Here is a 25,647-nt window from a genome sequence, read left to right on the forward strand (position 1 = left end):
CTGACTCTCTCCTTGTCGTTGCCGTCGAATCCTCCAGCGTCGTTATGGGCAGTCCAGTATGAAGATCCCAACAAGCATTAGGAAAAGGTCCGAAAAGGATGATGAGCACTTCGCAAACCGAGTGTGATTACTGGACGGTTCCTTCGGCAAGGATTCCACCACGAGGTCAAACAGCACATGGCGATCTCTTGTGCGTTGAAGGAATCAAGGGCAGAGCAGGGCTATTCGCAGCGCAGTGCTGTGTTGACTCCGCCCCCGCAGTCGCACATCTTGTCGTCTACAGCTTCATCTCGTAGATCTCAGCCTCACAAGATATACGCAGCGCCTGGCTGGTGGCGCGACGCAGTGCGAAGGCAGTAAAAAGAACGGGTTAAAGGTCAGTAAAGATTGTTGGATCGCCTCAGTCGATCAAAGGCAAACCTCAAAAGAAACCAGTCCTCCAAGCTCGGCTCCGGGTCACGAAATGAATTCGGTCCCGGGACGATGCAACTTGACTTCCAGCATCAAAAGCAGCATTGCACGCCCCAGCGGATGCCCGAGACGCATCAAGACATCTTTTTCGATGACACTGAGCATGGTCCCGCAGGCCCGATAACCAGGATTGCCGCATCAGGTCGATCATTAGCCTCCATTCACGACGGATCGAGGACCGCTTCAGTCGAGCGCTGGGTTGAGACTTTCGTCGAGAATCGTGAGTCTCATTTCGTGTGCTACTTTTACGTGAGCGCAGTACGGGTCGTGCGTTCGTCCGCATCGCTGCCAACCACCTAAAGCTCCACCGCCTTCTTGGCCATCTCCAAAGCTCCCTCGAATGTCGCATTGCCTCCGATGAAACCTCCAGCGTGGACAAAGATACCACCGGGAACGCCAGAGACTTCGCTCAACGCCTCGTCTCTGACACCTCTCCACGCCTCGGGAAGTCCCTTCCTGTTCTCAAATGAACCCGGCTCCAAGCTCACCGCACGAATGCGCCACTTGCTTGACTCGTCTCCACTCTCCGCGAACAATGCGTACAGCACGCTACCCTGTTGTCCTGCCTCCTCCTCAAGCGAATACAAATGATCCATCCACGGCACACCCTCGGGCTTGTATGGAATGACAATGATCCTTCCTTGCGGATCTAATGCAGTCCGTGAGTTGAACGCCTGCTTGACAATTGCGCGAGCTGGCAGCCACGAAGTGAAGCGATCGCTGAGCTCGAGAGAGAACTGCTCGCCGACAAATGCGGAAGCGCGAAGAAAGCGCAGGTCCTCCTCATCCTGTGTCTTCTCCGTCTTGCCCGCTGCCGGCGGCTGTCCCTTCACGCCTGCACCGTCTCCCAGTTGAGAGATGGGTGCATGGTTGTACCGTCCGACCACGCTTGCAATGCTGAAACCCTTGTCGTTGTGCTTCTTCTCGATCCCGGCAGAACGTAGAGCGGCTGGGTCGTATGCAGAGATGCCGTTGTCATTCGCGTCGAACGGCTCGACAAAGTCCTCGTACAGCTTCTGGTAGAGCAATTCGTTGTCCGCACTGTCCACGTCGAGGTTTGTGACGGCAGAGATGATGCGCTTGCCATAGTGCATCCAGACGAGACCAGCGGATGAAAGCTTGGTGTGCTTTCCTGGAAAGGTGACGTTGAACTCGCGCTGGTGGTGATCGTAGCGTTTGGCCGAATCATCGTGGACGCCGCCAACATCAACAACGATGGAGCAGGTCTTGAGAAGCTCAGGGTCTCGGGTTCGGACCAGGCTGGCGGAGCTGTATTCGGGGAGGAGTCGGAGGATGAAGACGGCGAGAGCCTCATCGGCATGGAAGTGACCGGAGTGAGTCCCAATGACGGGAGAGGAAGTCCCGTCGGCCATTTTCAGACGTTTGTTGGCGGGCTCTGACATGAATCGGTGGTGGATGTTGTGGAGGGTGGTGGGGAGGGGTGGGCGGCGCTGAGGTTGTATGCCGGTGAAGGATGTGGAGGAGGATCGCGAGGCACGGCGAAACGAATGGAGGGCGATGCGAAGGTGATGGCTCATCAATGGGCGAGTCGAACCTGAGGCAGCGAATGTGATGTCTTGGTTGGATGTTTCGAACTTTTCACGTGCGAGACATGGGAATCTTTTTCGGGGTCTTTAATGGCGGCTGAATAAATATTTTGACGACTTGGATCGCGGCCCATGTTGACATTTAGGACACTACCTTATTTCTAATTTCTTAGATACGTGGTTAACTGCTTATTTAGCGCTCGCAACTATCTACCTACCTTACTCGTAGTCCTTCTTCTTTCTTTTAATACCCTTACTACTCTTACTACCTCTACCGCTATTACTATCGCTATACTACGAACTACCCTTAATATTAACTACCTTTAAGCTAAGATTAAGCTCTTACTTAGAGTCTCTAAATAGACTTATAAAGGTACTATTATAGCTAAGGGAAGAGAAAAATATAAATATAGAGGCTTATACCTTCTATAGGATACTAGTAAGATAGAAGCTATTAACGCGACGGAAGGTCTATAAAGATAAGGAATATAGGGTACTACTATATATAAGGATTAAGGAGCTCTTCTAGCTATAGGATATAGATAATTAGAGGCTACTAAGATACTTAAGGAAGGATAGTTTTAAGCTCTTATTATAGTAATTAAGAACGATTCGATTATAGCTAGGCTTATATTAATTAACTCTAAAGGACGAGTAGCCGGAATATAATAAGAAGAAATAGCTACTTACTAGGATTATAAGTTACTTACTATTTATTAATAGTATATAATAATACGGAGACATACTAAGATTAAGATAGGACGCATTAAGAGCAATATATAGACAATAGGAGGCATTTTGAGCAGGTGATGTTGATATGCACGTAACTAAATGGCTAAAGCTGAAAAGGTCGTAGTGGCCCAAACTTACGTTTAGAGCGCCATCTCCTGGACCAAAAGCAAGAATCAGTTCCGGTTTTCACTTTGCGACCATTGCTCACAGAGTGAGAATTGTCATCTCGGACAAGGTAGTTGATGCAAATGTCACTCGATTTCGTCTGGGTGAGACGTCTCATGTAAACGCTTTTGGCGTCGAAGGAATTCGGCGTGCCTGCTGGCTTTCCGCAGGCAAGGGGTCCGTTTCCGGTCATTCTGTGTTGTGTTCCCGTGCAATCCGGTCCAGAGTGGAAGACGATCTCGAAGACTGAGTAGGCCTGGACTATGCCAAGGCTAGAGAGGATCACTCCTGCGATAGGGATCTGCATCTGGTAGAAGATCGAGGGGGGAGAGTGGTTATGTTGTCCTCCTGTTTGAAGAAGAAAGAAGGCTTGAGGATTGAGAAGTGGAAGGACAGCCAGCGATTGTTATGTATTGACACTGATTGCACTAACAGGCATGTCAGTCGTGGCGTTGTCAGTGTCATGGCGTGATTGACATGCTACTGCCCTGCAAAACGCGAGCGTAGGACGGTGCACCTCGTACGGAGTACAGCGGGTTACCACAGAGTAGCCACCGCTCCTTGTCAGGCCAAGGGTATGGCAGGGACTCGGATCACTCGATTGGTCTAATCCCTTGTATACAGGCAACGTAACCTTAGGCAAGCTTTGAGCGGTGGCTACTCCGATGCGTCAACCCGCTGTACAGACCAGACCGTAGACTGCGTGGGCAAGGAGTGCTGACGCTGGAAACTCAATCGGTGCCCATTTGGGGCAGGTAAAGACGATGTCTCGACTCCATCTCGACTCTGCATTATTATTAGACCGGAAATGTCGGCATCGTCTCCAGGGTACAGGCATTGCTTCATGCTTTTGGTCCAGAATCTGTGAATAGATAGATGTTCTGCTCTCAACCCGGTCTGCCTGTGCGGAGAACTCATCTCCGTACAGGTCCTGTCCATGAAGCATGATCCACAGGACTGGACGGTCCTTGTACGGGCCTCCGACGCTCCCGGCCAATGCGGACACCACAATCGATTCATGCCTAACCAAAGAGAACGTCGATTGACTTCCCAACAGTAAGCGTTGCGTTGCCACAGCCTCGTGTATTCGATCACTGCCTATCCCAACCTGACCACCCGATTCACATCCGCGTTGCTGAACGATGCGCCATAAAGACAGACCCAGCGCTCTTCCCGTTTCTTCCTCTCCGCTCTCAACTCTCTGACCGCTCGCCGACACTCAAGAATCTCCACACTCATCAGGAACAACACTTCCAACGCTCCACATTCAGACATGAAGCTCCTCACTCTCGCCATTGGTCTCCTCACGGCCACAGCTCTGGCCACACCTCTCATCACCGATGCCATGATTGTGTCAGTGGAGGTTGTCCTTGGATGAATCTTTTGAACTTTTCACGTGCGAGTGCTGGAAATCTGTCCCACCTCAGGGTCTTTGATGGCGGCTGAATCAATGTTTTGACGCCTGACTTCAAATGGCTAGGTAGCAGACGGCAGTGCCCGTGAGATGACCTCGATGGATATTTCACGTGCGTGCAGCCAATATCCAACGTATGGAAGGTACGTCGGGTGTCAATTGAGCCAGACTTGGACGTGTTCAATGAAGATCAGTTGGAACTTCCATGTCTTACTTAGGTCGGTGATTGCTGGTGACGCGAAGAGCGAGACCGTCATTCACTGCAATTCCACCCTCCTTCATTCCTTTGCTTGAATCTCGACCGTCCTTGATTGAGTTTGGTGGGGTCTGAATCTGTTGTCCAATCTGACGGGATCCACCGACCCGATCGATTCAGTTGCTCCACTCCGGATCAGGTCAGCACAAAGCTCTCACCCAAAAAAAAGTTGCTGAACTCCTCCTCCACTTGTGCCCTGGCCTGGCTGGCTTGCTCGCTTGCTGCAGGTGCGACGGGGAAATCTTGCACGCGACCACCGTGCACCTCCCTGCTTTACTCTTGGAGTGTGTGAGTGTCGCTGCATCGTGAGTGTCGCTGCATCGTCACCACTACCGCCGCGTGTCCATCTCCTTGATATTGAGCACCTTCCAGGTTCCGGAACAGGCGCCTCGCAGTCACTCACCACCGCCGACACCTCCATCCTCCCTCCCTCTGTCAACACCTACCAGCGGACTCCACCTCACCGCTACCGACACACCACCACACCGCCGCTGTCATGATCCTCCGCTTCCTCGGCAGCGTCATCTTCCTCTTCTCCATCGTCTTCACCATCCCTCTCGCCTTCGATGTCGGCGGACGAACATGCGGCCTGGCCTTCAGCTTGAGCCTCGCGACCTTTTACTTCTTCCTATCAACCCTTCGCATCGCAACTCCCGACGATTCACGATGGCGACGAGCTGCAGTCAACACCATCGCTTCGGCACAGGTCCTCGTCATACCAACCCTCCTCATCTGGTCCCTCAACAAATTCAGCGTCGACAGCGCCAATGACGCCAACTGGGTCTCACGTGCCTTCGCCAACACAACCAAGAGCATGGACAAGAATAATGCAACATTCGATGAGTGGGTGTTTGGACGAGACGGACTGCTGGAGCAGGTGTTGATTGGTGGATGGGATAAGCTACTGCGATATTCGACGCCCGTCTTTCAGCTCGTAGAAGGCTTCTGCAGCTTGTTGGTCATCCAAGCCGCTGGTCAAGTCACTCGCTATCTGGTCAACAATTCCGATGGAGGCGACACATGGATGGTTGGCTTGCTTGTCCCGTGCGGCAGCATTATTGCAAGCTCTTGCTACTTCATCTACCGTATGACCACCTTTCCCGGACTGGACACGCAGGATGCCATCCTCATTGGCATCGCCATTGCCAGCGTGTTCTTCCTCTGCGTTTGGGGCATGGGCAGCGGACGTGGAAACGTGGTGGAGAGCTCTCTCCTCTTCGCCTATGTCACCCTCTGCATCTACCAGATCTTCACCGATTACCAGCCGACTCATGCTCTTCCGACCGCTGCGATCCCTGACACTGCCGAATTTCCACCTCTTCCGCCTATCCTCATGGCCAGCTATACCACGATTCTGCAAGCGCTTTCCTCGCTGCCGAGCACCATTCACTCAGCCTTTGGCTTCATGGTTGCTGCCGTCCAGACGGTCACTCCTTCCGTCATCATCTCTCTGATCTACCGATTGATGGTACTGTACGCTGCAGCCCGCATCATCCCGGCCGTTCGCGAGTCCGGCGCTCGAGCTCTCTCCGAGGATCCATCGCTCGAAGATTCATCCGAAGGAGTGTCGACTTTGATGGGACTGCTGAGCTACTTTGCACCCAGCATCCTCATCGCGGTATACACAAGCCTACTCATGCAGCACTTTGCCAGCGCGGCGGCGGATCATCCAGGCGAATGGTGGACAAGTCAGGGCGGAGAAGGTGGCAGTGATATCTCACGGTGGGCGAACTTGGCTGGCACTATGGCATTGTATGCGGTCGAGTTGTACCTCGGCAAGGGACATGACGACGGCCTCACGAGTCACTGGAAGATGGACTGAAGAGGTTAAGGAAATGTGGAGAATTGGAATGGTGTTGAGCAATACGCTGGACTCGATCTACAAGACCGCCGCGCAAGACATGCCCTCACGGCAAGCGCGAGTTGTGCGTCCAGAGGACCACATCCAACCGGAGGAATGCACTGCAAAAACGCCTACGAGGCCATAGCAGCTGTCCGCTGGGCGCAAGCGGCGGTAAACCCCTCATTGGCAAGGTTTCGCCCAGGAGCAAGAGCATCCCGGAATTGAAGTTGACCTCAAAGGTAGCATGCCAACCTATGGGTAGGTTTTCGCCTTAGTGAGACGGGAAGTGAAAGAGAGACGGGGGATTTGCGAAGGGTTGCTGCTGGAGGCAGAAGCAGGGTGGTAATTCCGTTTGAGTTGAACACGATACCCCAAGAGCAAGCACTGATATATGATTGATTCCTGTGATTTTCAAAGTCTTCTCGGAGAAGTCTCCGAGCACTCTTCAACCGGTTGCCGTTTCAAACAGCGGCAGCGAAGCGTCTTGGTCGGCACGCGCTCGGGAAGGCTTGGCCAGGCAGGTGTCATGTCGCCTCCTTCGTGGCTGTTCATTCAAATTTTCTTCGGACGAGGTTGTAAGTCTCTTGCTTCGTATTTTCTTGGAACTGTCTGCTTTCATTTTTGGCTTGGTCTCGCATTTTGCTGCGATGTTACACCAAAAATTCATGGCGTCATGGTGATGAAGTTCAAGTTCATCCACCTTCCATTTTCGGTAAACGCTCTCCATTCTCTCCATCATCCTTCACTTCACTTCAGCACGTGGAAGCATTGACTGACTCGCCAAGAATATCGCCTCTCTTGACTCTTCTAACTCGACCGTGCCATCACAGAGTTCCACAATTATCGACACTGCTCAACGCCTTTGGAGCGCTCCGAAAACAAAGTCACCTCACGCAGCTGAACAGCCATGGCTTCAACATCTCACTTCGACGCCAGCGCGCTCTTCGGAGTGAAGGACTACGTGTGTGTGGTCACTGGAGGAGCAACAGGTACGCTGCGACCTGCGAACATCGCTTTTCCATCTCTCTGACATGATCTCTCAGGCATCGGACTCATGGCCACCCAAGCACTCGCCGCAAACGGAGCAAAAGTCTACATCACCGGCCGCCGCATGGAAGTCCTCGAGACCGCTGCCAAAGCTCACTGCCCCTCTGCCAACGGATCTGGCCCTGGCAGCATCATTCCCATCGGACCATGCGACGTGACCAGCAAGGAAGACCTCTCCTCCCTCGTCGATCAAATCCGTGGGAAGGAGAGCCACGTCAACACACTCATTATCGCTGCAGGCATTGCAGGCCCCAAAGTCCAGCCGGACCAGGAAGACGCCACTGAGCTCAGCAAGAAACTCTGGGAAGGCGAATCAGTCGAGGCTTGGCAAGAGACCTTCAATACGGACGTCACCTCGGTGTACTTCACATCGGTCGCCTTCCTGCCCCTCCTCCAAGCTGCCATCAAGTCGGAGTCTCCCGCAAAAGCCCATCCTCACTCCGGCCACCGTTTCGCGCCCAGTATCATCACAATTTCGTCCATGTCCGGGCTGATGCGTCACGCTCAGGGACACTTCTCATACAACGCAGCCAAGGGCGCTACTGTACACTTATCGAAGCTCATGTCCGCCGAGTTCCAGAAGGCTGGAATCCGCGTCAACTCAATCGCGCCTGGCTACTTTCCCTCCGAGATGACCACGCAGGAGAGCGACGACAGAAACAAGTCCAAGATGCCGGAGGGCAAGATCGAGAGCACCGGCCACGTACCACACATGCGTGAGGGGAGAGATCAGGAGATGGGTGTGGCGGTACTGTTCTTGACGAGGAACGAATATGTCAACGGAGAGATTCTGGCCATCGATGGTGGGGTGTTGAACGTTGTTGGAGGACGATGAGCTGGAGTGGGAGACGATCAGCGGACGAGCTCGGAGAAGAGCCCGGGGCAGGAAAACAGCATGGCCGTCTCGTCCGTTTCGAAAAATGAGTGTAACGACAGTGAGCTTTCCAGCGGCCCGCGCGAACAGTAATAAGACGTGCGGCGTCTCCTTCATGAGCAAGCGGGGGGTCAAAGGAGTTGGTAGCAGTATCATAAGCCTTTCTCATCATGGGCCAACTTACCGGTATGATGACCTGTACGGCTATATGTACGTCTATCAGGATGTCCTACCAACTTACCATTACGGTTACCGACACGATCATCTGCACGCTTACTGGCACGCTTACCTACACCGTTACTTGCACGCTGACCTACACGGCTATATAGCATGTCTACTAAATTATCAATACGACCATTTTGCATGACAGCTAACTTATTAGTGCGGCTATTTGGCATGTATGCTAACTTATGTGTACGGCTACCTGTACGCCTAACAGTATGTCCCAGTACCCTGCCCGTGTGGTTACCGGCACGACTATCTTGCATGCCTTGCCAAGTACCGCTATTTTGCGTGTCCGACATGGCCTCGAGGTAAGATGCGAAAGCTTCTCACACCTTTCACTTCTTGCCAGGATGTCTCTTCTCGTCGTTTCTAAAGCGAGAGAACAGGATGCATCAGTCCGCTACCTCGTGCGCTTTGACTCTGACTCTAGTGGATTTCCTTCTCCCACCTTGAGCTGTCGAGGATCTTCCGTCCGACACTTCGGTTTCCCTGCCGATCAGCACCTACGCATACATTGCTGACGAGATCAATGAGAGAGACGCCCATCTTGACCACAAGGATATCGCGGATGCGCTTGACCTTGAAGACCCAAATCAGGTGGACGACTGCGAGACACCAAGTCCAGCGAAATTCCGATTTTCGTCAAAGGGTACATTGCTCTCCATCATGGATAATCCTGAGCATCGCTTGCATGCTATGCCGTTGTACAACAGTCTTCGTCCGTTGAGATCTGACGAAGGATTGCCGTCGTATGGGGTGGATGTTAAGAATTGTTCTCCTAAGAGTATGTAGATGTGCGCAATGCAATGCTTCTCGTGGTCTTCGTCTCTCGTCTTGCTCGTCGTATGGCTCAGTGCAGTGACGAATGACTTTGACGGAATTAGTAGCCGTAGGAGCCAGCATCAGTCGACGACGTCGAACTTGCTGAACGTTTTGTGTCAGGACGGCCTATGACCCTGTACAGGGACATCAGCTGGATGTGCGAATGACTTGATTAAATCGCTCGGCAGGACATCTCGACAAGACATCGACAAGAGCAACATGGATCCGTTAAATTTCTTCGTAAATGAGCAAATTGGTTCAGCCGCGCATCGCAAACCCTCCTGCAACACGACGCTGCGATGACATGCATGCTTGCCGTAACAATCCAGACCAGGAGATGGATTGAGCTTGAAGATCGCATGTGAGCGCAGGATCGACCGGAAGTTTCAGGCCATTTGGTACTGCAATGTGCGTGGCATGGAGAACGCAGAACGCCGAACGCATGTTTGGACGACTCGCGCGCATGAAACATGAGGTGACGCAATTTTTCCCGCGTGTTGCAGCTCGTCAGGATTCAGTCAGAGAGAGCTCATAAGATAATATTAGCAACCAGGAGAGCGTATAAGACATTTCAGCGCTCGAATGTGACCAGAAATGTCCTCGCTACCGACACCTTCAACCTGGACATCTCATCATCATGAAGACATTCTTTGCCCTCGCTGCTTCTGTAGCAACAACTTTCGCTGCACCTGGCCAATGGGACGCGGCGGCACCCAAATGTACCGATGGAGGGCAATTACACTGCTGCCAAGCGACCTTCACGGGCGCAGCGGCTCCGGTGACACTCGCGGCCGACCTGGCATGCTACGATCTCACGCCGGCAGTGTTGAACTGCGTAATCAGTGAGTTCGATGTCGTGCTTCCTGAAACTCTCTTGCTGACCTCGCCACCAGCCGACGCGCCAATCGACCCGGACTTCGGATGCGTCGGGGAGTATGCATGCTGCCAGGTCAACGAACTCAATCCACTCCTGGGATTATTCTGTTCCAAACCGCCGGGCGACTGCAGAGGAAGAGAGGGTGGAAGTCCGGCGTACTGCACAGATGTCATCGATGGCCGATTCGGCAACTGCACCGACAACGACGTCAAGAATAATCAGGGCTTGCTTGGCATTGGCGACGGCCTACTCGGAGGAGGTAGCAAATAAAAATCTTGAATGAGTGACGATAATTCGGCAATTCGGCGGAGGGCATCAGGTATTGGCGTCTGGCGTGCACGGATGCGCTCCCGGGAGAATTTGGAAAAGAAAGATGAGAAATGCGCAGGGCGCGGAGCATCGAGTAAAGCAGCCTCCATAATCATGAACATAATTTCGACACTCACCTGATGATTCAGATCCATACCGTAATCGAAGTCGCGTTGATATCATACTGTGATCAAAGTTGTGTCGATGATTCCAACGGGACTCAAGCAGAGAACAGCATGATCCAGGCTCTGGCGTGATGCCTTGTGAAGCTGAACCAGACCAGCGTTGCTCTGCACAATCTCGCGCGTGCCCTTGGCGCAACTCGAGTTTCAAAGCGTGGATAGGACAGACTTGAGTGTAGGACAAGTAAGCTGTGTATCTTAATTGTCTCTCGCCTGCTTCGGTCTGGTCAAACCAGTACACCAATGTACTGTCCTCTCCCACCAGTCGCCGCTTCCAGTTGAGGCCATTGAACCAGAAAGCGATCAACGATCCTGGACAGCAGTTTGCCGGACAGACTCAACTTCTTCACCCTAGCCCATGATTCAATATAAACCGTGCGCATCTTTCCGCGTGAATTGCAGCCTTTGATGTCGAAGAACCGGAGCAGGATCGAGGTGAAGATTAGGATTGTTGCTGTAGCAGGACCATTGCAAAGGATGACATCCGGGAAGTCTCTTGAGGCGTCGGAAGATAGCATGAGAGCAGTCAGACATGCGACAAGACAGCGTAGACAGGAGATAGGCGCAGTCATAGCGCTCTGATGGATCTCTCGCGCGCGCGGAACCGTGGATATGGCATATGTGCCGGCAGAAGCAGTCTCTGCCTTGGCAGTCATGTCCTCAAACTGCCGCGCTCGATCTGCTGATATCCCATCTCCTGAGCTCACCACCCATGTACGATGGGAAAAGTCCTCCCAGTCCATCCGTATTGCCGACTCCTTCTCGTGCAGAGCTCGGCTGAGCATGGCGATCATTTCAGCAGTGTGCCCTCCACTCCCGAGCACTATCATCAAGTGTGTCGGCGCTGAGGTATCATGTCGGCGGCGGACGGCTCTGAAGCGATTCGGGCTCAAGACTGTTCGCAGTCGATGGATCGTGGAACTGGCCGCAATGAGGAGGAGGAAGAGGAAAGAGAGGAGTCCAAGTTGAGTGCTGGTCACCATGCCGGCAGATGACCTAAGCGGGCGAGACTGTCAAGGCATTGTTGTTGGCAGAGGAGATGTGAACTTGGATGTTGCAGAGAAGGACAAGAAGTGCTCAAGTGCCCAAGTGCTGTTCTGTCAGCGGAGCGGAGTCCGGCTTCGGCACTCCCGTTCCCGGCGATCAACTTCACGCTCCAGATTCAGATCGGAAGACTTCTGCTTCTTCTCCCCTCCTTGTCGATGTCATAGATGACCGCAGAATCGACAAAGTGGTGACATTTTGTGCCGACGAAGAGATCATGCACTCCGCTCGACGCTCTCTGGGGTATCATGCAAGCATGGCTGGCAATCCGCTGGGAACATCCGTTCTGCGTGCTGCGTGCGTTGCAATTCCAACACAACGCGCCGGGCTATACTGAGGTAAGAAACGCAGAGATGTAAGGGGTATGAGATGACCTCATTCACTTCGTACAATAACGAGCTCGCTGTGTTGAACCTCATCTCGCGCGAAGATACAAATTCACTATACCACGTCTCTGCAGGTTCTTCGTCTTCAACGTGCAGCCGACGCGGTCTCGACATTACCACAGTCTCTCATACGGCCAGGCCCGCTTGGCGGTAGCAAGGAATGGAATATCGCGGCAATCTCCACGACAATGTATCCCGTGATGTGGTCTGGAATGCATGGCACGCCGGAACCGCAACGCGTAGTGTCACGGCATCTGCTGGGATATCCATCGAGACCAGAACACATGAACGCACTCACGTCAGTACACGGCGTGCCCACACAGCATGTCGCCGCGACGTTCTGTCTTACTGCTGCTGTCTTGCGCAGTCGGCCCAATCCAAGGTGTCCTGCTTACTAAATACGTCTATCCGACATGTTCTTCAACGACTCGACCGCCGCCCTCCTACGGGTGGATATCGACCAACGGATCTACCGTACCATTCACGTTCTCGGACTGGGCAACTGCAACTTCCGACTCTGGCGCAGAAGAGACGGCAGCAACAAGTCCAAGCGACGACACGACGTCACTCCCCTTCAACTATATGAGCTCGGAGCAAGTCTCTCCGACTCCAAGGACAACAGCGCCGGGCGACGACAGTGAAACGACAGGATCTCCGGCAATGCCGCCCATAGATGAAGACGATATGTCGGCGCCAAGCGCATCAGCGACCATGACTTTCTCGAATACTGTCAGACCTGCTTCTCCGTACACTCAATCTTTTGCATTCTCTCAAGCCAGCACCTCGGCTGATGGACCGACAACTGTTCCTACTCCGACATCATCCACTTCTACCGAACCGCTGCAGAGCAGCTCCGCTCCGTTATCTGTTGGTCCGCTACCATACAGCTCTGGCGCTCTGTCCGGTCGATCGATAGAGAGTAGCTCAACTACAGCAACCGCCGCTGAATTCTCGACCTCATCCTTGGCTGTGACGTCTTCCGAGATGTCCGTGAGCAGTCTCGCGGACTCCTACGACTCTTTCACCTCACCTTTGGCAATATCCTCGTCATTTGCGGAGCCGACGCTTATAAGCTTTGTGGCCTCCTCGGCCACGTCAAGCGATCAGATATCCGCCGAATCACCGCCTACTACATCTCGGGTTACTGCGGAACCTACATCGACCGAGACATCTGAATCGTCCAGCTTGGCGCCTCTTGTGACGAGATATGATATCTCCGGCGGAACGGTTGCAACGACGGTGATCGGTGGCACAACGTCCATATTCAGCGCCAGTGGTACGGCCTCAACAGTAGTGAGCGGCGGCATCACGACTTCGTACACGACTGGCGGCTCTACTCGAACATTTGTGGAGAGGCAAACAGCGCCAGCTTCGGTCGCTGATGCCATCATCGGCCCATGCCCGGACTTCAAAGGCAGGATTATCGATACGAGCAGTTCGAGCAATCTGGTCTCCTGCGGCATTGTCTGGAGAGGCACGCTCATCACTTCGCGGGTCAGAAAGCGAGACGGCGATCAAGATTGCTCCGCAAGATGTGCTTCCGATCCGAATTGTGTCGGGTATTCGTACACCTCGGACGAGCAATGTCGAACGTACGACTACATTGATGGTCAAGCAGATTGGCCAAGTCCGGCGTACTCTGCGTTGAGGCTCCAGGAAGAGGTTGTTATCGATAATACCACGGCCTCGTCGTCGATATCCACCAGCGATGCCCCATCGGCCAGCGCATCGGCCGTACCAGAGTCAGTTTCCGTCAGCTACTCGATCGTCACAACAACAGCGCCTGCGTCAACTCTCACGACAACATTTGTCACGACGCAAAGCGCCTCTACAGTTATTGGTCCCGGAAGTACGACTACAGTCATATCCGCATCACCGACCACAATCATCAGGTAAGTGAGAGAATATATCTGGAATCACGGTCCGATATAAAGCTGTTCGGCGAGTGTGGTGGCAAGACGAGAACTATAGCCCGGCCACACTACAGACGAGTCGCTGCGAGTAGGGGCGGACTGGAGACCGCGCGCCCTGAGCGGCTAAACTGACGATGCTCAACCTTTCATATTCAGGCACAAGGAGCTGACCATTTTACAGCACCACGACGCTTGCAGCTTCGACCTCAACGTACACTGTGACATACACTCTGACACAGACAACGACAACGAGGGAGCCAACGACCGTGCTGGTCCCGACCACGGAAATCTCGACGCAAGTCTCCACCCAAGATCGTGAGACCACCACCGAAAGGACGGTCACGACGGCGCCAACTACGATCCGGCAGACCGTTATTGAACGGACAACGGTGGTCTCAACCTCGCTCTCGGTCAGCACGGCATACAGCACATTCCCGGCCGAGACTTTTGTGAGTATTCCCATGCCTTGCTGCTAAATGCTTTGGTGTTGAGTATGCTGACGAAGCTGTACTATTAGACGACCACTTACGCTACTACCTACCCGGCCAGCACATTCACAACAACTACAACTGCGCCAGGCGGAACTACAACATTCGTGACTACCGCCAGCGCCAGTACCGCTACAATCACGACGACGACGACTGCTCCTGCATCCACAGTGACGAACGAGGTCACCTATACGTTTTCAACACCTCCGCGGACGATCACCGAAAGCGAGACCACAACTTTTGTCTCCACAAGCCTCAGCGTTCAGCCAGCTTCTACGAGAGATGTCACTAGCACTCTACCCGCCCAGACTTCGACTCTGCTGCTCACTACTACCAAAGATGGCTCCACCATAGTCAGTACGAGCCTCAGCATTCAACCAGCTTCGACTTTCACCCTCGACCGGTCGAACACATTGACCACGACGGCTACAAGCACCGAAAAGACCACTGCATCTGTTACAGAAACTTCTGTTCTTCCTGCAAGCACTACGACCATTCTGCTTACCACGATAAGAGATGGGACTACAATTACAAGCACGAGTTTGAGCATCCAACCCGCTTCGACGAGGGAAATTACGACCACGCAGCGGACAACTGAATCGATTACGTCGACTCTCCTTCTTACCACTACACGAGATGGCAGCACGATTGTGAGTACCAGCCTAAGCATACGGCCAGCGACTACCGAGACATCGACAAGGGAAATTACGACCACGCAGCGGACGACTGAATCGATTACGTCGACTCTCCTCCTTACCACTACACGAGATGGCAGCACAATTGTGAGCACCAGCCTAAGCATACGCCCAGCGACCACCGAGACATCAACTTTAGATCGATCTATAACTGCCACGGAGAGGTACACTAGCCTCAGTGTCCAGCCAGCGTCGACCCTCCAAGTGACTACAACGCAGCCCACGACGCAGTCTGTAACGCAAACGCTTCTGATTACTACCACGAAGGAGGGCAGTACTATTGTCAGCACCAGCTTAAGCATTCGCCCGGCTTCCACCGAGACAAAAACCGAGACTTCCACTAGCTTGAGCGTTCAGCCAGCATCGACTCGCGAAATTACGACCACCCAGCCGACGACCAATTCCGTTACCGAGACATTGCGAGTTACTACTACTCGAGATGGCAGCACGATTGTGAGTACGAGTTTGAGTATAAGACCGGCTTCTACGCAGACACAAACCGAGACATCCCTCAGTTTGAGTGTTCAGCCAGCCTCCACTCGAGACGTCACAACCACGGCAACGGCGTCAATAACAGAGACACTTCGCATCACATCTACTAGAGACGGCAGTACGATCGTGAGCACGAGCTTAAGTATCCGACCAGCCTCAACAGAGACACTCGTCTCCACTTTGGAAAGAACGACCACGGCGGTGCAGTCTGTTACAGAAACTCTCCGCATTACTTCTACCAGGGACGGCAGTACGATCGTGAGCACGAGTCTGAGCATTCGACCGGCAACTACCGAGACAGTAGTCTCCACTTTGGAAAGGACGACCACGAGCGTGAGCGTCCAGCCTACCACGCAGTCTGTTACTGAAACTCTCCGCATCACTACAACACAGGACGGTAGCACGATCGTGAGTACGAGTTTGAGCATACGACCGGCCAGTACGACGACTGCCACCAGCACTCAAAGGGAAACCTCAACTCTGGACCGAACTCAGACGATCGACCGGTCAATTACACAAACACTACTCATTACCACGACAAAGGAGGGCAGCACGATCGTGAGTACGAGTTTGAGCATACGGCCGGCCTCCACGACGACTGCCACCAGCACCCAAAGAGAAACTGCGACGATCGACCGGTCGATTACGGAAACTGAGCCAGCCTTGCCAGCCGCAACCGTTGTTACTACGCAAAGGGAGATCTCAACTCTTGACCGGACCCAGACGGTCGACAGATCAGTCACTGTTGAGAGGACCACCACGGCCGTTTCTACGAGCGTCCAACCGGCAAGCACGACGACTATACTTCTGACCACATTTAGGGACGGAACTACTGTGACATCTACGAGCCTTAGCATTCAACCTGCTTCAACAATCGTATCTACACAGACTCGGACCGAAACGTTGGACCGTTCGCAGACTGCTACGACCACCATCCCAGCCAGTAAGTACTTCAAAGGGCGCAAAGTTTGCAGCATGCGTGCGAGAATTTCTCCGCTTGCTCTGGTTTTGACCCGCATCGGACCCTTTTCGTCTGAGCTATGGCTGATTACCTTCTGTGTTAGGCACGATTGTCAGCACTCTTCCCGCCAGCACGTACATTACGACGCAGGCCGCCAGTACATTCATCACAACAGCGCCAGGGTCGACGATTACAAGTACTCTTCCGGCATCCACCTTCATCACAACGCAGCCTGCGAGTACTGTGACCTCTCAACTTCCTGCTAGCACAATCGTCTCCACATTCGTCACCACAGCTCGGACCACCATTCCCGCCAGCACTCGCGAGGTAAGTAACAGAGACTCTCCGATTATCAAACAGCGACCATGCCTCTTAATGTGCTCACGGAGGGTCTTCCGCTCGGTGTATGCGAGAATATATCGCGGAAGCCTTTTTCCCTTCCATGAATGTCCTAGACATCTGCTGACTTCCACACTTCGCTTTTACAGGTCACGACTACGATCCCTGCTCAGACCACGACCGTGTTGACAACTCAGCGTGACACTACAACAGCTCCAGCAAATACCGTCACCACGGTCTCCATCAGCAGCGCTCCTGGTGTTACTTCAACGGAAAGGACTGTTAGCACAGCTCCTGGAGTTACCTCGACAGAAAGGCAGACCCAATCCCTCACGGCTACAACGACACAGGTATCAACGCTCGAAAGAACTTCGACGCTTCCTCCTACCACGATCACTTTCACCCAGCCTCCTACGACCATTACTAGATCAGTGACTGGAACTGCGACCGCCACGGCCACTGTCACAACGACCAATCTCGGACGGGTAAGTAACCCTGGATGCAGAAGGCCTGCGTGGTCCGAACTCATCTCGGACAACGCACATTTGTCCATTCCCGATTACCGACGACATTCGCTGACCTTGTACGTGTTACTTTCTAGGTTCCTGCACCGTCTGGCTGCGGCAATCAAGGACTTGAATACGCGGTCGCAAGTAATACAGAGACCGCTCCGGGTCCCGCGGGTACCTGGCCTGGATACGTTCCGCAGAACCTCAAGACAATCCCTCCATACTACAATTCCACAACACCGTCGTTCGGCACAACTGGAGTTGCTTGCGACAGCAACACCCAATCCACAATCTATGGAAATCCTACCACATTCTCCTGCTACCAGTACTCTGTCAATCATAGAGGGTACTTTTACACATACGCTACCGGCAACTGGACTTTTGGATTTACCGGTGTGGACGACATTGCCTTCCTCTGGATCGGACAAAAAGCGTACACAGGCTGGACTCGCGCCAATTCTGATGTTTCGGCTTTCTATGCAATACCAGGACAAGTTTCTTTAGCCTTGGAGCAGGCCACGTACTACCCTATGCGCATCGTGTTTGGCCAAGCAAACGGAGGAGCCGCATTTCAGTTGGTTGTGACCGACCCGTCAGGCGTGGTCGCATTTACCTACCAGTCTGCCTCGCCTTACTTTATGCGATACTCCTGCGACGGTGTTGGAGCGCCGAGATACAATCAACCCTTTGGGGCGGAGACATAAGGGCAGGCACGTCTTCAAGGCGTGCCATTCGACGCCGGAAAGCAAGTTCGCCATTCACACAATGGCTGAGGCCGTGCCACTGACGTTGAACAAGTACCTCGGAAACCTCTGTCAGATCTCGAGACGATTCGAAAGTGACCTGGACACGGTCCAGGCTGGCTACCTTGAAGACCTCGCCGAGATACAACCAAGCGTTCGGGGTGGAGACATAAGGAATGCGAAGCACATTCTCAGAGGGGAGGTCAGGCACTTATGGGGAAGGCGGTACGGGGTATGTCCGAATGTACCTTACCATATTTTGACATCGAAGTTTCCTTGAGTTAGGTAGTCTTGAATTCTCATTGGTATAGATCATCCATACCTCCGTGCCTCCGCTCAGACTGCACCGTCCAAGCCAAACGAGCGGAACATGTGCGGTCACCATCACGCCGAACGCTGGAGAGTGGACGTCGGGTCCGTACTGAGACCATCCACATGAGCCCTGCCGACAACAACTTTCTCTGCTGTCGCTAGAACTGAACCGGACGTAATAGACCTAGGTAGCTTGGAAAGCGCAGACCCAGCGGAAGCATGGAGATAGCAAAGCTTTTCGGATGTGAGCAGAGTGATGAATAAGCGTGCATTGCCAACGACCCGGTACTTTATCATGCGTCTGCACTTCCATGATCTCGCTCAAACTACAACGCTCGTGTCGAGCTCCGGTGGCTTGGAATGTGCAGCCAGTGCGAGAGAACGGAGACATCGATCTTGAGTAATATAGATGTACTTCGTGGCCACTTTTCATATTCAGACGACGCCGAGTATCATTTTGCTTTCTGCACTTGAATGCAAAGAGTTGTACGAGAAAATCACTGAATGGGGAGGTGAGTGTACCGCTTGCCGTTAATCGATATTCCGAAAAGCAATCGCCACGCACGACGATATTTCCTTCCCTGGACCTGAGGTCGCCACCTCCACCCGTATTCCACTCTTAACGACCAGCATATACGGGACAAAGGTAAACTTCGCCATTCGTCAACGCTTCCGCCCTCTCCCATTGTATACAAACACTACACGGTACTTGCTGTCAACGCTCAAGAGATACACGTCATTGTAACTTTTACCATTGTCTTTGACCACGGGTTTGCTCTGAGCCAGTTCATTGTCCTCATAAGGCTTGCCTTGCTTGAGACACTTCTCCACAAAGCGCGAGACACGACGATCGGTGTAGTGGACGATAGAGTTCGTCATGGTCTGGTCGTCTTCACCTGGCATGATAACGGGTAACGGGAAGGAAGCCTATCGCGCAGTTCACAACGAACTGCGTGCTTCCATAGCTCCGCACAAACCGCACCACGTAACCCAGACGCCAGTGGCTTAGATTGTTCCCTGCACGTCTGAGAGAGCAGAAGTGGTCGCCGGTCGCTGCCTGCTTGCCTGCCTCGTAGATGAGTAAATGGAAAGCAATGCTCAATCATCCGTCTTTTCATTCACGCTTACGAGCTAATGCTTCCCATCTAACAAGGGGCTTCAGAGGGATATGCTCAACTCCAGCAGCATAGCTTTCGCTTTTCTTTGCGAGCGGCTCGTTTTATCCACCTCGATCACGTTCACGAGGCGATGCTTTGGCGGATCGCTCCCAATTCAACAAAGGGTTTTAGAGGAATATGCTCAACTCCAACAGCGTAGCTTTCGCTTTTCTTTGCGAGCGGCTCATTTTGAGGCGGACATGTTGGTCGATTTGGGACTGTATTTCCATCATGTGAGCACGCTGTAGAAAGTATGCATGATGTCGATCGATGAGGTCCTAAGAAAGCTGAAGGCGGCATGCAGGGAGCGTGTATGCATGTTGTTGAAGGCCGGCATGCAGGGAGAGTGTATGCATGTTGTTGAAGGCCGGCATGCAGGGAGAGTGTATGCATGTTGTTGATGTCCAAAAGCTGAGGCCGGCATGCAGGGAGAGTGTATGCATGGTGCTCCAGAGGAGTCCGGCATGCAGGGAGCGTGTGCGAGGGAAGTGGATGAACATACATTCTTGCTGCTGCTGCTGTTGTTGTTGTTGTTTGGCTGTGGAGTATCAGCATGGTGAATCATTATGTGAATTGATGAATGGAGACTGACTGTTGTGGGGGTGTGTGTGTGTGATAAGAGAAGAAGAAGAGGAGAAGAGATGCAGGTTATTTGAAGATATACTCCTCGTTCCCTCGCATTGATCACCATCCAGCACACACTTGCCAGACGGTTCTAGCAAAGTATTAGAAGGCTACACCCAGCAGACAGCAGGTCTAATCCGGATCCAACGACAGTCTCTACCCAGCATACGAGGAAAGCGGATGCTCGACGGACAGCTTGCCACAGATCTGATCCGGATCCAACGACAGTCTCCACCCAGCATGCGAGGAAAGCGGATGCTTAACGGACAGCTTGCACAGTAATCGGGGCTCGCCAGATTGCACAGTCGAACCGAAGCAGGCCCAAGTTAGTAAGAAGAAGTCTGTTAGCTGTGCTCGACCTGTGTATATCAAGGAAAGGATATCGATGAAAGGTGCGGTCTCGTTCACGAAGGAGAGTGCGGTCTCGTTCGCAGAGGAGATGCGGTCTCGTTCCCGGCGGAGAGAGTGGTCTTCTGAGCATCTGAAGGCCACAATTGTCCGCTCGTTCACCCGAGTTACAGTGGACAGTGCACTGGAAGTGAACCGAAGAATGCCAAGTGTAGTTCAACAAGTTGTGCTTCTTCCTGCAAACTCCCCGAAAATTCGCAAGGTGCGATCCATTCTTGGCAGCTGCTTTTCTGTTGCGAGCTCTCAAGAGAAAAGCAGCTGCCATGCCGCTGGAGTTGAACATAGACCTCTGAGACCTCGTACTGGACGAGAGAACTTGTAATAGCTCGCCGTCTTCCAGGAACCCTTTGCAGGATGAGTGGTGGCTGCAAACTAGACATACAAGTAAGCGATATGTAGATGGCAACGGCCAGCTCTCTGCGGGATTGATATCTGCCTGTGGCCCTTCTCAGTCAGTTCATCACACAGCTTCTCCAACTCGAAGGTGGATCCTGCCACTCAACACAACGCCACTCCCTTGGTCTTGCCTTCACCTCGCGAGATCATTCCCAGACGCAAGTTCGTCTCGTCTCAAATTTTCAGATGCCTTTTTCTTGAGTGCCACACAGTCGATAAGGTACGCTGCACATACCGGTATCGAATTCATGCTTCGACATTGCTCTGGGTTGTAGAGAGTTCATGGTTTGTGCGCGCCTGCGAAAAGGCCCTGCAGACGCCTCGTATTTCTCGTATAGCACCCCACCCAACAACAACCTCGCGTCTCGCGCTTGACCACATCACGTCGATGAGCGAGCCACGCATGTTGCATCCCACAGCGGCAGAATCTGAACTCTGCAAGAATCATGGCAGCAAAGCGTACAGCTCTACGTATTTTGCGGGCGGGTTTTGCAAGAAGACGGCCTGTTGTTCATCGAAGCTTTTCAGCCGCGATACCATGTCGGACAGATGGCGTCTTCACGGCGCTGACAAATGAGCGAGTTCAAATACCCTGGGTAGAGGCGTTTCGTAAAGAGCAGGCCGAGAAAGCGACGGGTGGGAAGGCTGATGGCGGAGGGCAGCAGCAGACGACGAAGGTCGAGCGGGATTTGACGCCGAGGAAAATGTCGGACAGCTATCACAGTGTTGTATGTCTCGAGTGATCCTCAAATCGCAGGAGACTTTTCTGTAGGACCTATTTCCGCTGACCATGTTTGCAGATTCTACCTCTCGCTCAAGACCCGTGGCTGCTGGACACCTACATGAATGCCACAGGACAAATTCGCATTGGCCAGCTACTAATGGACCTCGACGCTCTCTCCGGAGTGGTAGCATATAACCACACCGGCGATGGCGTCTCCACAGTCACCGCCGCTTGTGATCGAATCACGATCCTCAACCCTCTGACCGAGATCTGCGATCTGGAGTATAGCGGCCAAGTGACCTACGCAGCCGGCCGCAGCTCCATGGAAATCACCCTGCAAGTTGCCAAAGCGCCGAAAGACGGCGTCAAAGCTAAGTCAGAAGATGTGATGATGATTTGCCAATTCACCATGGTCTCTCTCGACCCTGCCACCAAAAAGCCCGTCAACATCCCAGCAGTACGCACCGACACCGAGGAAGAAAAGCGACTCTTCTCAGAAGGAGAGAAGAACAGCAAACTTCGCAAAGCCCTTCTCCAACGCTCCCTCCTCAAGCAAACTCCCAACGACGAAGAGTCCGACCTCATCCATGCCATCTGGCAGAAACAATTGCAATACCACGATCCCAATGATCCTCTACGGCAGCCTGCGAATGTCGTAGCAATGGAGGCAACGAAACTCAGTACGGCGAGCATCATGCAGCCCATCAATCGCAATCGCCATCAATTCATGATCTTTGGAGGATTCCTGCTCAAGCAGACCTTTGAGCTTGCATTCTGTTGTGCTGCTTCGTTCGCTCACGCGAGGCCGACATTCGTGTCTCTCGATCCATCGACGTTCCAGAATCCTGTCCCAGTCGGGAGTGTGCTGTACCTCACCGCAACAGTCGTTTACACCGACCCTCCCGTCGTGACCGGCGAAGCCGATGCACCTTCCTCGACAGAAGCAGGCCGCACAAGGGTACAAGTTCGAGTCGATACGAAGGTTAGAGATGTCGAACATGGTCAAGCAAAGCCTACGGGACAGTTCAATTACACATTTACCGTGGAGAGGGGAATTCAGGTTATGCCGAAGACGTATTCGGAGTTTATGATGTACGTGGATGCGAGGAGACGTGCGAAGAAAGTGGTGGAGAGTATGAAGGACGGAGAGACGGATGACGGGAGGGGAGAGAGGATGACGGAGTAGGTTGAAGGGAGGCTTGGGCTTATCGGTGCTGGACCCGACTACAGAGAATAACTCCGCTCTGTCGCTTGAGTCGCACCGGACGAAATGGTCTTGGCAAGCTTGGAGTGTGCGGCTTGAACTAGAGCACCGAGGCACCTGATGAAGCAGCTAGCAGGCAGGCCACCACATAGGCAAGACTACACGTCTATATTCTCACTCGGCAGTGAGTCTGAAGAGCGAGACACAGGAGTGAGGTTCGCCGAGCGCCTGAAGGTATTGAGGAGCTGCTAAGACATCTTCTGGGCTTCGTGATTTTCAAGCTCCCTGGATATCTACTCACAATTGGACCCATGATCTCTCTTTAATGGCCGACGAACCTCCTCTGGCACGATGCGCTTCGCTCCTCGCCCTGTCGACTATAGATCATATCCTGCTGGAACGCTCCTCCCGCGCGCCTCAAACCAGTCCGGAAGATGCAAGGCTGTATCGTACTGCCAACCACGTGGAATACTACGGAGGTACTCACTCACCTCCACCGAGTCTGGAACTCCGCTCTGCCACATTTCAACCCTTCTCAAGACATTGTGTACGCAAGCTCCCACCTTACCCATCCATTCCGCGGACGTCAGGTCTTTGCCCATGGCCAGTATCGCGGCTTTGCGGCTCGACGCATAGGCGATACCTCGCTCGTTGGCCGAATACATGATGGCCTGCCTTGGCCTGTCTGCGTTTGGAAGGCCGGCCCTTGCAGCGTCGATTGATCTCACGCTTGACTCAGCCTTGACCCCGTAAATTCGCTTGAAATACATGGCCCTCAAACAATAGTTCCGAGCTTTCAGGTGCAGAGCGAGAGACTCGTCGATCTCGGTCCCTGTGTCGAAAACGGCAGGAATGACAATCTCGCAATCCATCCACAGTTTTGTAGCCAGGCCTTTGAACCCCCGGGTATGTAGAATCCCTTGCACGGAGCCTTTGTAGTGACCCTTAGCGTTCACGAATTCTGAAAGGTCGACTATACTCTGGAAGACGCTTTCCAGCGGCAGCGAAAGTGCTTTGCATGGTTGATGCAGGTGCTTCCAGAAGTATGCTGCGAGCACCTGGCGTTCCTCCGGCGTAGGCCTGACCGGCAGCGCACTCTCGAGTTCCCGCGTCGCGCGCACCATGAAGAGGAAATGCTCACGGTCCACGGCCGAGAGGTTTGGAGCAGAGTCCCAAATCTGGTAATCGGCTGCGAGCGTGAACTTGAGCATACTTCGAATTCGTCGAGTCTCGAACTCCAAGGCGGATCTTGCCTCTGCACTCGTGTCAAGAGATTCGGCAATATTCTGGATTCTCTGCCGCCGGATATGATCTGTCAAGCGGTCTAGCAGTGCATCTTGATCAGCTGCGCGAGCCTGGCTCAGGAATGCCTCTTGCTCAGTGGCCTCGTATGCAGGCGGCGGATCCATCTGGTTTTCCATCTTCGGCAAAGAATTGAGTGTAGTAGAAAAAGAAGTGAGTGCGAGACTGTGCAGAAGAGAATAGGTATACCGCTGCGTCAGCAATTCGTGGTGTACCAGCCAATTGCTTTCGGTAGAACCAGATTCTAGAGTAGAGGCCGACCAGCAGGCAATGCAAAGTCATCGTGGTAGCTTTGGCCGCCTGATGCTCAGTCACGTAATTCATCCCATTCTTTGCACTGCTGACCGAAGCAAGCGGAGTGGATCCATGAGCATTATACAGTGAATCCTGCGAGAATGGCAGGTCCCGGCGCTGTCAGAGGAGGACGCTTCTCATGGCGTCGTGAGGCCTCGGATCCTGGGCTTCTCAGGTGGTATACTGTACCTCCATGGCCCCGCTCAAACAGGACCACGTAGCTTCGGCTTTGTTGGCTCGAATCGTACAGTATGTGTCGGAGAACGGAAGTGTTGACAGTCCAAGGTCGCTGCTCTGTTTCCGCGAAGACAAACATGCCCCCTGGGAGTGCACCTCCTGTCTCTGGCGCAGACTATACACACCAAGCCACCGGATTCCGATACAAGCGTTGCGGTTGGAAGGGATTACGGAGGTGCAGCGATAAACATGTTGTTGCGCCACGAAGTTCGACGGGCGGCAGGGATGTTGAATGAGCACTCAGCAACCTGGAAGATCCTTACAAAGCTTGAAGGAGTAATTGAACGTCACCTCATCCTCATCCTCATCATGATGGCATCCGCTCCCATTCGCATGCGGAGCTCCATCCTCTGCCATTATCGTCCTCCGCGCAGCTGCCATTGGATCGACGGCTAGTTGCATTTTCCTAGTGTTCGCGGCAGGGCCAGCCATACATCTCATTCATTTTCATACGGCACCGCTGGCGACAAGCCGGCCAAGATGCATGGCAGAGGCGAAATGATTGCGCAATGTCATGCAGGTACCATCCTGACCGGCACTGCTTCATGACTGCCGTCTTGGCCGTGGACGCAATTTACAGCGATGATCGTTTCCGCTGAAAAGGAACTCGAATTGGACGAAACGTCTCGCCGGAGCTATTGGAGAGTTGCTCAAG

At 53.1% G+C, this 25,647-nt stretch overlaps 8 protein-coding genes across 8 annotated transcripts; 5 read left to right on the top strand and 3 right to left on the bottom strand.

The window, feature by feature from the left end:
• Positions 1–682: 682 nt before the first annotated feature.
• Positions 683–1,960, bottom strand: MYCGRDRAFT_106268 (uncharacterized protein; the record flags this gene model as incomplete). Its single annotated transcript, XM_003848180.1, has 1 exon — positions 683–1,960. The coding sequence occupies one exon, from the start codon at positions 1,872–1,874 to the stop codon at positions 768–770; it is 1,107 nt and encodes a 368-aa protein (XP_003848228.1).
• Positions 1,961–4,188: 2,228 nt separating this feature from the next.
• On the top strand, positions 4,189–6,407 carry MYCGRDRAFT_111394 (uncharacterized protein; the record flags this gene model as incomplete). Its single annotated transcript, XM_003847813.1, has 4 exons — positions 4,189–4,268; positions 4,452–4,472; positions 4,813–4,890; positions 4,958–6,407. 4 exons carry the CDS (start codon positions 4,189–4,191, stop codon positions 6,405–6,407), a joined length of 1,629 nt encoding a protein of 542 aa, XP_003847861.1.
• Positions 6,408–7,335: 928 nt separating this feature from the next.
• MYCGRDRAFT_50425 (uncharacterized protein) lies at positions 7,336–8,310 on the top strand (the record flags this gene model as incomplete). The annotated part of the gene is made up of 2 exons (XM_003847814.1): positions 7,336–7,417; positions 7,472–8,310. The coding sequence occupies 2 exons, from the start codon at positions 7,336–7,338 to the stop codon at positions 8,308–8,310; spliced, it is 921 nt and encodes a 306-aa protein (XP_003847862.1).
• A 1,723-nt stretch (positions 8,311–10,033) lies between these two features.
• On the top strand, positions 10,034–10,543 carry MYCGRDRAFT_96910 (hydrophobin-like protein; the record flags this gene model as incomplete). The annotated part of the gene is made up of 2 exons (XM_003847815.1): positions 10,034–10,238; positions 10,290–10,543. The coding sequence occupies 2 exons, from the start codon at positions 10,034–10,036 to the stop codon at positions 10,541–10,543; spliced, it is 459 nt and encodes a 152-aa protein (XP_003847863.1).
• Positions 10,544–10,991: 448 nt separating this feature from the next.
• Positions 10,992–11,747, bottom strand: MYCGRDRAFT_50695 (uncharacterized protein; the record flags this gene model as incomplete). Its single annotated transcript, XM_003848179.1, has 1 exon — positions 10,992–11,747. The coding sequence occupies one exon, from the start codon at positions 11,745–11,747 to the stop codon at positions 10,992–10,994; it is 756 nt and encodes a 251-aa protein (XP_003848227.1).
• Positions 11,748–14,624: 2,877 nt separating this feature from the next.
• On the top strand, positions 14,625–17,555 carry MYCGRDRAFT_28180 (uncharacterized protein; the record flags this gene model as incomplete). The annotated part of the gene is made up of 2 exons (XM_003847816.1): positions 14,625–14,765; positions 17,256–17,555. Coding segments are annotated over 2 exons (441 nt in total), but the record flags the coding sequence as incomplete, so codon positions are not given.
• Positions 17,556–21,658: 4,103 nt separating this feature from the next.
• Positions 21,659–23,141, top strand: MYCGRDRAFT_77210 (uncharacterized protein; the record flags this gene model as incomplete). Its single annotated transcript, XM_003847817.1, has 2 exons — positions 21,659–21,959; positions 22,032–23,141. The coding sequence occupies 2 exons, from the start codon at positions 21,678–21,680 to the stop codon at positions 23,139–23,141; spliced, it is 1,392 nt and encodes a 463-aa protein (XP_003847865.1).
• Positions 23,142–23,333: 192 nt separating this feature from the next.
• On the bottom strand, positions 23,334–24,580 carry MYCGRDRAFT_96914 (uncharacterized protein; the record flags this gene model as incomplete). The annotated part of the gene is made up of 3 exons (XM_003848178.1): positions 23,334–23,387; positions 23,498–23,529; positions 23,647–24,580. The coding sequence occupies 3 exons, from the start codon at positions 24,578–24,580 to the stop codon at positions 23,334–23,336; spliced, it is 1,020 nt and encodes a 339-aa protein (XP_003848226.1).
• Between the last annotated feature and the right edge of the window lie 1,067 nt (positions 24,581–25,647).

The sequence above is a fragment of the Zymoseptoria tritici genome, chromosome 12 (assembly GCF_000219625.1).
Source record: "Zymoseptoria tritici IPO323 chromosome 12, whole genome shotgun sequence".
Classification (NCBI taxonomy): Eukaryota; Fungi; Ascomycota; class Dothideomycetes; order Mycosphaerellales; family Mycosphaerellaceae; genus Zymoseptoria; species Zymoseptoria tritici.